This window comes from Emydura macquarii, unplaced genomic scaffold (assembly GCF_026122565.2).
Source record: "Emydura macquarii macquarii isolate MOO-44397 ecotype Brisbane River unplaced genomic scaffold, CSIRO-AGI_Emac_v2 contig_1045, whole genome shotgun sequence".
Classification (NCBI taxonomy): domain Eukaryota; kingdom Metazoa; phylum Chordata; order Testudines; family Chelidae; genus Emydura; species Emydura macquarii.
In genome coordinates this window covers 1,254,326-1,267,334 of record NW_027131182.1, presented here as the reverse complement: position 1 = coordinate 1,267,334, position 13,009 = coordinate 1,254,326, and the positions used below count along the sequence as shown (strand labels likewise).

Below are 13,009 nucleotides of genomic sequence, written 5' to 3'. Positions count from 1 at the left end.
GAGCCTCAGGCAACTGAAGAAAATAACAATGTGCAACTGTTGAGAGATCAAATATAAGGTTGCGCTGGTGGTAAATCCAAAAACTCCCCCTCTCATCATTTCCTAACACTTGTTCCTTTCCTCCCTGGTCAGTGCAACCTTGGAAGCAGCACAGAAAACAAATGTTAAGAGAGCTACTTATCTTACCTAACATAAAGAGTGCTCAGGAACTGCTTTCCATTGCTTCCATCACCTGTATTATTTTCTCTCTTCACTCTTTCCCCATAGGAAGTGCCAGACTTTAACAGAGCAGTGGTCAGGCTAGTATGGCTTTCTGCTTCCAGCAGCAGCCTATAACTAAACACTGCATAAAGCAAACAGGGCAGAAATGTATCCTAATGGACCAGAAAATCCTTTCTGAGGTCATTGACCCAATTAGTTTGCAGATGCATTTTTACGAGATCCCTAAACATCTAGGGGCCGAGATAGACACTTTAATGCATGTGCATGAATACACAACTAATGGCACTGGGTGAAATTCCCATTCCAGTCCTGATGAGACATGAGATATCAAGCCTTCAGTCTGTAACTGAATATTGCCCCTCCTGCTGCTCAAATCATATGGAGAGAACCAAATCTCTGACTTTATGGGCTGTTTTTAAACGGCAGGTGTTTGAAGCTACTTAGGGCTTTGAATGTTAGAAGCAGTCATAGCGGAGATGAATTGGTGGGCAGAGTGAAGGTAGTTAATGTGTCAAAAGTGTATAGTAAATGAAATTTATCACCTGGATATCATGTTCATATCTATCTCAGAGACTTATCTGGCCCCCATCATTGGAGCTTCTGAGCACCTAACCATCTTTAATGTATTTATCCGCTCAATTCCCCTGCAAGGTAGTAAGATGTTATTAGCCCCGTTTTACAGGTAGGGCTCAGAGGAGTAGAGAGGCTAAGTAACCTGCTGAGGTCATATAGGACATCTGTGATGGAGCAGGGAACCGAATCTGACTCTCCCAAGCTGTAAACTAGCACGCTTGGACCATCTCGTCTTTCCATACAGATACACATATATATACACATGCATTTTGGTCTGTGTTTGTGTACAATGGGGTCCCGGTCTACGACTGGGGCTCTTAGATGCTTTGATAATACAACAAATACATATAATTTTTATACAGAAGAGCTAGGTATCTCAGAACTGGTTGAATGAGAAAACATTCACTAGGAAGAACGCATTAATCAAATATATTTCTTGAAAAATGTGGCTGCTATTCATCCAACAACATATTCGCTGTACAGACTGTATCAGCATTAGAATGGTTTCTCATCCATTTCATTGTATCACTTGTTCCAGATCCTTGTCCCAATATTTCTCCTGCTCTCCCTTTGTCATCTTTTTGGTTAATTGTTAAAAGATAGACAGACAGACAGACAGATCTGTTGTATGTCCAGCCACACATTGTCTGATGCTTAGTGCTTGGTCTCACTTTTTTGCTGGTTCTCTTAGCTTCATCTGTTTGTGCTTCCAATTAGTGATCTAAAGTAGATACTGATTCCATTAAGTCTGAGTTAAACTGGTGCCATATGGAGTGGTGGAGGAGGAAGCTCAGCCCAGAAGAAATTCAGCTTGCAGCACCATGGGACTACAGGATGGTGAGTTAAGTACTAATTTATAATACATGTTCGTCATGCTAAATACCTGACATTTGGAGATTGATGATTACTACCTTTCTTAATAGCTACATATGATTAACGTTATAGTCCTCTAAATTTACTGTGCATAGTACCTACACTGTATCTGATGAAAATCATGTCCTTATTAGCTGATCTTTGAGCCAGGATGTCTGATATGCGTGCTAGATAATCTTTTCCTGTGTAATCTTCGGTTACAAAGATCTGCAGATAAGCACAAAATAACCCCTAGACCGTGATCAGTCTCATGAAAGGAATATAGAGAAATACAGTACTCTACAGAGTAGCTTTCTGGTTATCAGACTTTGCTGCGGTCTCCATTATACTCAATGTGCATCATAGATAGATAGCATCTATCTATGGTACTTATAGGATCCTCTTGGCTAGAGTGTCTATGCACTTCACAATCTTTAATGTATTTATCTCCAGAGCACTTATGGGGGGAGGGAAGGGACTGCTATTATACTTCCCTCATGTGATAAAAAGCACTTAATATCTCTATTTCTTATTGTAAAATGGGGATCATGATTCTTTGATTCTTGTCTATTGAGATTGCAAGCTCTTTAGGGCAGGGACTATCTCTTGCTATGTGCATGACCAATTCATAGCCCAGTTCGGTCCTGATCTCTGCTGGGGCCTCAGGTACAAACAATGGAATACAAACAATGATGTTTAAAAAACGAAATGGCACTCCAGCAGCACATTACCCTGAAAACTGCTAGCAGCTCATAAACACTCGATGCATTCTCTCATTACTTTTATCATTGCTATCTCCTTACACCGCATACTTTTCGTTGCATATCTTACTTCCAGCAATATACAGTAAACAGGAACCTGGAGATGTAAATGGTGCATATATACATATGAGGACATGGGACTGAAACACTATGCAATAAGATTTACCACGATAGGACAGCACTGACCTGAAAGTCTGATGTGAATCTGCACGAAACTTTAGTCTGAATATTCAGGAAGCCTTTATCGTTATTATATGTAGGTAAATGGTGGGAAATTATAACTGCCTGATGATGAGAACAATCAGAACTACAGAACATCCTCCAGCAGCAGGACTACATGTTCTCACAGGGCTTTCCTGGCTCTCCTTTCCATGAAATATAAGGTGAATTAAGGGGGAAAAGGTCAAGGTTATCATGGAAAAGTTTAATCTGTCCTCAGTGGACACCAGCTAATAGCTATGGACAATTTTAAGAGCATACTGCAATTGGGGATCTCAGCGAAGGGCAAAGGCAAAAAACAAAAAAAAAGTTGTATTGAGATTTTAGAAAATTATAAGCAGACAGATGTTCTTGGACTCTAATGAGCAGTCTTGTCTCCAGACCTTTCTTGGCAGAGCTCTTTAGCTTTAATACTTTCCCCCTTGTGGTGCAAGTTATGGCCCTGGTTAGCTGGCTCTAAATGTTGATGATTTTTCCATCTAAATAATACTTTGACAATGAAGAAAACAGTTCATAATCTGCAACTTGATGGATTAGCTCACAGGGGAACATCACCCATTAGCAGTCACGGAAGTAAAAAATTCTGCAGTTTAAATATAAAACAACTGTTAAAAGTTGGAACGGTGAATCTAGTGAAGCAGAAACTGGAAGTCTAGCCACTTCATCTTATTTTTTATTGACATGAATAATGCACCAAGGGAAAACAACCTGAATCAGACTTTTTAGTAACAAACAAATCTACCCATAATTTACCTAAAAATCAGTTTGGTGGGAAATTTAGGGGGGATCTTAGGGCTCAACATGTCCTTAGTTACTTTAGACCTATATCTCTTCAGAATATTCTTTTCATATATTATATTTATTAGCTTGGAAAATTAAGATTCAGCAGTTCTTCCAGTTCATGAGAATGAAAGTGCCTACAAATATAACTGTTATCATACTGTGAAATAACATCCAGCATGGACCCAAGATACAGCCAGGATAAAAATGAAGGGAGCTCTGAACAAACCCTTGGCCATTAGGACATAACCTCAGCATTGAAATAGAAGCCACTGCAGTCCATGGATAATGAACCCATCTCGCGACAGGGTTATTAACCTTTTGTAACTGACCTGTCCATGTTGGGTGACTATGACCAAGAAATAAATTCAGTCTCATTCCAGCATTTCTGCATGTCATACATTTGTTATAATTGGTCTGTTTCCATATGGCAATTTTTATGGATCTATTTCTATAATGCTGGCTGGGTTTCTACTGACTAGAGATTACAGATTGGTAAAACTGTGAATATTTGCCTAATGCACCATGGGGAGAGCTGGAAGAATATTAGATATATGTACGTTACCTAGTAACTCTCCCATTTAAAAATTTGCTGTTCTTTATTTAAGGCCAGATCTTGGTCTCAGTGAAGGAAATGGAATAATCCAGTTAGCTTAAACATGAGCAGCATTTGGCTTTTAATCATCAGTGAAGCAATAAAGCCTAAGAATCTCATATGGGTAGGCTGCATAAATTCTATATTCCCTCCCAGGGGATTCCCCGATAGCGAGTCTGTCTCTTCATTTTCAAGGCCAAGAATTACCCGAATTTGATGTGCCTCTCTAGCACATCAGGTGCTAGAGAGGCATCCCAATAAGGTGCACACTAACAGAGCAATGGATATCTGATGGCGCAGGAGTTCTGGGCTTGCTTCCAAGCCAAATTTGCTTACGCTGCAGCAAAACACCTGCAATGACACGGGTCATCACCCGGAAGGCAACTTTATAATGCAAAGTACAATTCTGGGGGGGAAGAGAAGTCCTGAACCTCCAAATGGAGCTTCAATTCCCTTCCTTCCTCTCAGCCCCATCTGCTCACCTTGTCTTCTAAGTCCTGAGTGCTAAAAAATCAGTCAACCCTGCTCCTTAATCAGCTAGGGCTTATTGCTTCAGTGACACAAGGCTTCTTCCACTACCACACCCGTCTGAGGCTAATAACTCTGCCTGACTCCAGTTGACCAGGAAGAGAGAGATTTAAACTAGGATTTTAACCAGGGTCTCTGCCTGTCTATACATCCAAAAACTGCCTATTGCCATGATACCTGGGTAGATCAACAGGCATCTTTTGTACGCTCCCCATGACATATAAGAGAATCTTTATTTAGTATGGTGGCTCTACTTCCAAGATCCGTGCAAGCAAAGACTCAATGCACTATGGTCAGAGGCACTGGATTCCATCAAGGGGGAAGTCTGCAATGCGACCTTTGCCAGCTGCAGAATTCAGTGCCCAGGAGATTTTCAGAGGAAAGGTAAGAAGCTAGGATGAATAGGGGAGAAGCACAGAAAATATTCATAAAAATGCTATGCAATAACAAAATGTCTTTAAAAGGGTTTTGGTTTTAGATCTAGCCAACATTCTTGCCATACCGCCCCCCCCCCCCCCAACAATTCAAAATTTGGATAAAGAGGGGGCCTAATTACATAACGCCAGAGAAATAAGTGACTAACTTTTAAAAGAAACATAACTGTTGAGAATGACAAGCCCCTCTTTGTTCATGTTAGAAATTCAGGGCTTACCTGAACAGGCTGAAGAATCATAGGTGCTTCTGTCTTTCCTATTCATCCTGAAGGATTGAATGTCCTTTTCCCTGTAAGTTCCAAATCCTTCAAAGCTTCTTCTTTTATTTCCACTTGCATCATTGTCCCGCTTTTCACTGGAGGAATTCATTTCACCAAACATGTCCAGGGACTCTGACCTTGCACTGCACTCCGTGTTACCCGAGTATCTCTTTGTGCAAGAGTCAACGGGATCGTTGCTCAAGTCGCTTTTATCTTTGCTCTGCGTCCACTGCTGAGCATCAGAGAGTGATAACGTAGACAGCGTATCCACATCAAAGTTACTCTTTGAGCCTTTGTGTCCCGCTTCGCAATGCTGGTGCTTCTGTTTCTCCTTATGCTTGCTTTTCTCACTCAGCAAGGAGAGGTCTTTGTCGGAGCCACTTAGCCTTTCGCTGATCGCATGGCTGGAGAAGCCGGTTGACTTGCTAGCAAAAAGACCACTCAGATCTTCATGCGCCCCCAACATCCGCTCATCCTTATGCTTGTGCTTATGTTTGTGTTTTCTTTTGTGAAGGCGGCCACTAGAAAGGCTTGTTCCTCCAACCTTTGGAGGCGCCAAGGAGGACTGCATGTCTCCCAGGCTCAGTCCCACAGGTGTCTGCAGGTGCACTCCATGTCTGGCTTTATGCTTGGCAGTGGTGGACATCTTCATATGAGCGCTTGAATGGAACTGGGGTGGGGGCACCGTGGGCCTCATAAATGGGGAAGCTGCTCCAAGCGTGTGGGACAGGTACAAAGGAGCGGGATACTGACCATAGTAACCAAGATTCATCATAGGCATTGATGTGTAAGGCATTCCATAGGGTGCATAGTAACTTCCACTGGGAATAGGGTAACCGAACCCTTGTAAAAAAGGCACCTTTGTCATGGTGTCATTGGTTTTGGCAGGTCTACCACGCTTCTTCTTAGACTTCATGTCAGAGGTCCTACGAAGATAGAGCAATGGGTCGTAATGGATATATGGCACAGGGTAATAGTGATCAAAATTAATCCTGAAAATGCTGGGATATGGATTTTCATGGTAAAATGTGTAGCTTCTATGGGAAATCCTGAACACTTGAAACTTGTTGATGAGCTCCTCGAGGTCTGCAAGAAACTGGAGGTCATCTCGGTTCTGCAGACTTTTTCTTTTCCTCTTGTGCTTTGGCTTTTTAATGCTCTCGTGAGTGAGGAAGTTATCAACAATGAGATGTTTCTGCCGGTGACCATGGCTGTTCTTGGTGCTGGTGTCCAATGGTATGGCCTCTGGATTGTCCAGGGTACAGAAATCAAAAGAGTACCTCCTGCGGGATTCTGAGCTTTTTTCTGCTTGGTCAGAAGTGCTGTTATTGTCTGTACCTATCCCACTGTCGCTCGGTATGGTTTCCTCACTGTGAGACTCACTCACTGGTGACAGTGTGACTTCTTTCAGGGAACCTATTTCACACAGATGGGAAGGGGAGTTAGCCATTAACCTGGGTGGGGACAGCTTCCAAGTCCCACTGTGCATTCCTTTCTGGGTTTTTGTAGGAAGAGCACTGATGGGTTGAAGATTTGGCATAGTTTTTAACTCTGAAAAACTGGTTTCAGTGCTTGCAGGGCTAAGGTTGCCATTAGACCCCACTAACTGTGTTGAAAGTGGATGAATAGCTGCTGGTGACAATGCCACAAGTGACTGCAAGTTGGAAGGCACTGCTGGGTTTTCTGGCTGGCTAGAAACAGGCCTTGAGTGCTTGATGGCTGTCTTAGGTTCTTCTGTAGGGGGCTGCAGCTCTGTTCTCGGCTTCCTGCCCCGTTTTTTGCCAATATATATAGTCCCCCTCTTGCTGACATTTATTTGCTTCCCTAGTCTGGCATCAATGGTTGCAGCCCCTGCACTGGATGGTGGCTGGGTTTTTGTTTTCAAAGCTATGTTGCTGGAGCAGGACAAGATCTGATTCAAAATATTCTTCCTTTTGAGGGTCTTCATCTTGTTGATGGTCTTGATGGTCTTCTTATCCAAGACGCCCAGCTTGCCGACCTTTTTGTGAAACTTCAGTTCACTAATGGATTTATCCTCTCCCGGGACCATCTGGGCCAGCTTAGCCAGGTTCCGTCTCCTCTTTCTTTTCTTTGTGCCTGGAAATTCTCGATTGATTGGACTGACCGGACTGGTGGAGGTTCCCTCATGGATGGTTTCGACAGTGAGCAAAGGTTGTTTCTTTGGTCGGCCTCTTTTTTTCTTGATGGGCGTAATCACAGTCAGACTGTCTGTATTGGTATAGAGAGGGCTAGATGGCGTGATGGGATAGGCTGAAGGAGGCTCCACCAGCAGCTTCTCAGATGTAGCCACCGAGGTTTCCCGAAGCATGTTTTTAGGTTTGCTGCAGGTCCATCTCCGTTTTGCTGCAAACTTTGGGTGCTGGATCTCGGGCAGTTTGTTAGATGCAGAAAGATTGGTAGGTACTGATGGGGATGTTGTAGCTACAGCTTTACGGAGCCTACTTGCACTGTTTGGGGGGGCCTTGTCAGTGACCCCACTGCTCTCAATAGCTGCCAATGGGGACTCGTTCTCAGGAGCTTTCCCTTGCTTTGGGGCTCGGAGTTCTTTTTTGCTCCCCTCCAGTTGTGAACTAGTCCTGTTTGCTACTTCACCGCTCATGGGAAGTCCAGAAGGCAGGCTTTTTTCCTGGAGCGTTTTATCTGCTGAAGATTTTGCAGACTGCCTTTTTTTCCGTTTGTGGCCAGACGCATCTGCTGTCGGCGTCTTTATTGGGATAGTAATTCGTACGTGACTGGTGTCACTCTCAGAACCATTGGCAGAACTTGGGTTCTGCCTCGAGGGCGATGCTCCTAGAACACTGTCCGTTGAATAAGATTCCTTTTTCCCTTCCATGCTCTCATGGGTTTTGCTCTCAAATGCTTTTTGAGCATTTTTCACCCATTCTACATCTGTGTTTTGGATGGTTTGATTTATTAAGTCCTTTTTGCTGGACTTCTTCTTTGTGTTCCCAGTGGGTTGATCAGAGATCCCTATTTGGCCTCCTCCCTCTTTATCCACTAGACCCGAAAGCCCATTGCACTCAGATGGATTGCTAGGCTGGGGTGCTGTAGTGATGTTATTTGGCGATGGAACAGCACCGCATACAGCCAGCTCTTTACTACTGGTTGACAACTGACTCCATGTGCTTCCTGCACCAGATTTCTTTGCTTGAGACTTGCTGAAAGAAACAACTGGCTCTTGAGCAGAAACCTTGGTGGCACTAGCTGCTTCTCGGCTGGATTCTGTATTGAGGAAGCAACTCTGAGAAGCAGATCCAGTGTCAGAGCTTGCTGACCAGTCAAGATGGTGCTGGTTGCTGCTTTTTTGCTGGTGCTTTGATTTTAAGGTGTCACTGGTGAAGTCCTGTTGGAGGCCTGGGTCGTAGTGCAGAGCACAATGCTTTGGGGGCCTGTCATACACCTGCAAAGCAGAAGAAAATGAAAAAGACAAAGTGAGTTTAATGGGTCCATAATCAAAATGAATGTAAAAATCTTATAAACTTGCACATTGAAGGAAAACTACTCTTATCTTCCATTAAACGCTAAGATATTTTGTAAAGTCCTCTTAAAAAGGACCCAGATGAAATTGACCACAAATGTATGATTTGTAAATGAAGTTTTTGCAACTTTAAGAGCAATAGAAATATTTCCATATATTGGAATTACTAAGGATATAGAATTTTTGTGTGTGTTTGCGCACTGAAAAAATTTAAACACAAGTAAAACATTCCCTTGTAAATGGCCTGATTCTGCAACCTGTTCTCATACCGAGTAACCACTGTGAGTAGTGCCTCAGTGTAAGAGAGGGTTGCAGAATCAGATCCACTGTTGGAAGCTCAAATATTGCAGCATGATGCAAGTGCATGAGAAGCAGGCAGTGACATTACCTAAAAAGTGAAAGTGAAATTGACGGGTCTGCTTTGCTTAGAAACATCAGCAAAATGTTGTGAAAAGTATAGTCCTCAATCTTCAAAGACTTACTCACATGCTTAGCTTTATATATGTGAGTATGCCCTACTGAACTACTCATGTGAAGAGATACAGGCCAGATCGGGACCCAAATTAGCTTTTAACATCTCTTTCCATTTTAATTAAATGTAATTTGCAATGCAGGTAATTTGCAATGCATATTTTCAGTATGATTTTTAATCTGACAACATCCTTCAAGCTTCGGGGATAACATTAAGGGTACAGTTATGTTGAAGAAGATTGCAGAGCAAATGAAAGGCCACATTGATTCTCGGTGGATTTTCTTCAGATGAAGAAATAATGTACGTTACAGACATTACATTTTCAAAAGCCCCTTCAAACAAAACAAATCCACTTCACTTTCATTTATTGACCACTTCTAGCCTCTTGTTACCCTTTAATCATTTGTTGACTTTATTATAATTTCCCATCCATTTTTGTGAAGCACCGTGTCAAGCTATGAAATGTGTTTCATACATGTAGTATCGCAAGCTACTCTTCAACAGTAAACTGTGATTGTAATTAGACTGTGAATACCAAATTAATGATGGGATACTTAAAATAAATGTGTAGCTAAGGGAAGAATAGTAGAAAATAACACTGAGTGTATTTTACTGCCACAGTTTGATGATTACAGTTCAGATTATATCAGCAGTACTATCATAAACCTCTGATTCTTGGGATTTATAACAGATAATTTTGGGGAAAGAAGGTGCCATCCTAAGATCAATGAGGCCTGATCTTCCGAAGTGCGACACACCCCTTATCCTGATTGACCTCAGCTGGAGACTTGTTCTTGGAGGGGGTCAACAAATGTGGAGAATGGTGAACCAATGGACATAGTGTACTCGGACTTTCAGAAAGCCTTTGGCAAGCTCCCTCACCGAAGGCTCATAAGCAAAATAAGCTATCCTGGTTTAAGAGGGAAGGTCCTCTCATGGATCAGTAACTGGTTAAAATGTAGGAAACAAAGAGCCGGAATAAAAGGTCAGTTTTCACAGGGGTGAAAAATCTGTACTGGGACAAATGCTGTTCAACATGTTCATAAATGATCTGGGGAAAGGGATACACAGTGATGTGGCAAAGTTTACAGATGACACAGAATAACTCAAGATAGTTAAGTCCACAGCTGACGGCAAAGAGTTACCAAGGAATCTCAAAAAATGGGGTGACTGGGCAACAAAATGGCAGATGAACTCCAATGTTGATCAATGAAAAGGAATGCACATTGGAAAACATCATCTCAACTATACATACAAAATGATGGGGTCTAAATTAGCCGTTGCCACTCAAGAAAAAGTCATTGTGGATAGCGTTCTAAAAATATCTGGTCACAGTACAGCAACAGTCAAAAAAGCTAACAGAAAAGGATAGATATTAAGACAGAAAATACCATAATGCCACTATATAAATCCATGGTACACCCACACCTTGGATACTGCATACAGTTCTGGTCGCCCCATCTCAAAAAAGATATATTAGAATTGGAAAACATACGGAGAAGGACAACAAAAGTGACTAGGAGTATGGAACAACTTCCATAGGAGGAGAGATTCAAAAGACTGGGACTGTTCAGCTTGGAAAAGAGATGAATAATGGGGGATATGGTAGAGGTCTATAAGACCATACATGCTGTGGAGAAAGTGAATAAGGAAGAGTTGTTTACCCCTTTTCATACACCAGGACCAGGGGTCATCCAACGAATTAATAGACGGCAGGTTTAAAACACACACAAGGAAGTCTTTCTTCACACAATGGACAGTCAAATTGTGGAACTCATTACCAGGAGATGTTGTGAAGACCAAAGTATAACTTGTTTCAAAAAAGAATTAGGTAAATTAATGGAGAATAGGACGTCCCACCAATGGTTATTAGTCAAGATAGTCAGGGACACAATCCCATGCTCTGGGTATCCCTAAGCCTCGGACTGCCAGAAGCTGGGAGTGGCCGATAGGGGCTGACTCACTCGATAATTGCCCTGTTCTGGTCATTTTCTCAGAAGCATCTGGCCACAGCCACTTCTGGAAGAGAGGACACTGCTCTAGATGGACCATAGTAATAAAGCTGTTCTGGTGCATTGTCTCAAGGAGTAACTGGAGACTCTTAAATCCTGTGGATTGTTCAGAAGTTGCAGACGTAAGCCACGCATGCTTAGGAAAGGAAAAGATTCCCAGGAAAAGTAAAGTGAGAAAACAGAGTGTGCAGCTGTTGTAAACTGTAGGTGTTTTGGTTTGGGGCACCCTTCTTCTCAGCCTACTCACAGAGTCCAAGCAATAAACAGATCCTGAGGAATAAACTAGCTGCTCATTCTACAAACAGCTCCCCCTAGCGCCGTGTTGAGTGCACATGGAGCAGGCAGTAAAGGGGAAACCTGCATCGCTGCGTCCTGTGCTGTATCTGCTCTGGGAGGGTTCTAGGATGACACTAGCCATGCTGTCAGTTTAGGCTGTATAAATGGAAGAGTTCAGTTTTCAGGGTTGTGAATTTGAGATCCTCCATCAGGCAGACCTATAAAAATGTAGCCACCCACCTCCAACCCCTTTGGCAACTGAATGAGGCGGGCACTGAAAAATTGTGTTTTCTGTAAAATTATGAGTTTTTAAATAATCATAACGCTCACAAGATACATATTCAGCTTCACTCTTCCCAGGCTTCTTCTGCCGGCTCTCAGTTTCCAGACCAGATTGCGCCTGGTTCTTATATGGGCGTGCGGTGGGGAGGGCCGGGGGGCAAGTACGGCTCCAAAAGCTATCCCGACCCCTTGCCAGGCCTCGTTAAGGATCCAGGCACAACTGCAGTCCCATCACTCCCTCCCTACTCCCCTTGGAGCACACACAGAGGACTTTGGTGGGGCGCTTTCTTTCCCCCTCCTCGCTCTGACAGTCGGATTGTCTTGGAGAGGGAAGTACACTGCACTTCACCGAGCAGTCTAGACACAGGCATCCTCTCTTTCTGGTTTTGGGTAGTAGCTCCCCCAGGGCAACATGACTCTCTACCCTCCTCTCCCAAACACATGGGCTCAACTTAGCTCATTGTATGCTGTTACTGAAGATCCGGTTCCACAATAGGGCAGGCCCCCTTAGGTGAAATTCTAGCCCCACTGAAGTCAATAGAAGTTTTGCTGTGGACTTCAGTCAGGCCAGGATTAGACCCCTGGCTTTCATGTCAGTCTGTAAAGCAGCTGCCATACTAAGAGGGCTACCTGGCTTGATTCCTGTTTTTCATTAATATCGACACTGCAGCAGAAGCAGCAACCAAAAAGATCTATAATGGGGTCGTGCTGGGTGCTTGTACAGACACAAGCGTATACAATCTAGGCCCCAAAGATCTCTAAATAATAATGATCCCTGATTTTTTTTTAAAAAACAAAAAAATAGAAATTACAGGTCTCTGATGGTATAAAATAGGCACTGTTCCAAACCCTTCTGTGAAGATGTAGCACTTTACTCCAGAGGAGCACCTACCCCTCTGACTGTCAGCAAAGAAATCCTTTAAACTAAAGTTCCTCCCAAAATGCTGAGTTATGAAACTCAATGCCCTGCAAAATTTCATTTGAAAAAGTGGGTTCTAGCAGTGAGAGAAAACATCATATGCTTCTAAAGCCCCACACCCTTGGTTTAAAAGAGGCAAAAATATTTAGTTCAGGGCAAAAAAAAAAATTAATAATAATAATTTGAGGATAGACAACTTGGAAGCCAAATGCAAATCAGCCCTGAATTTTTCTGACTCAGGGCTTGTCTACACTGAGCTGCAGTACGGCGCACAGGGGTGTGAATTGCAGAATGCACCGAAGTGTGGTGATCTAACTGCCCTGCG

At 42.9% G+C, this 13,009-nt stretch overlaps 1 protein-coding gene across 5 annotated transcripts in view; it reads right to left on the bottom strand.

Annotated features, from left to right (window-relative positions):
* The window catches only part of SETBP1 (SET binding protein 1), a 309,967-nt gene that overhangs the window by 87,984 nt on the left and 208,974 nt on the right, over window positions 1-13,009 (bottom strand). For 4 of the 5 annotated variants that reach the window (XM_067545357.1, XM_067545361.1, XM_067545360.1 and 1 more), the window contains one exon: window positions 5,183-8,645. In XM_067545357.1, the coding sequence (XP_067401458.1) occupies window positions 5,183-8,645 (3,463 nt within the window). Of the gene's footprint in view, window positions 1-4,532; window positions 4,923-5,182; window positions 8,646-13,009 lie in introns of those variants that run through there. The other variant, XM_067545362.1, reaches the window with a different exon arrangement.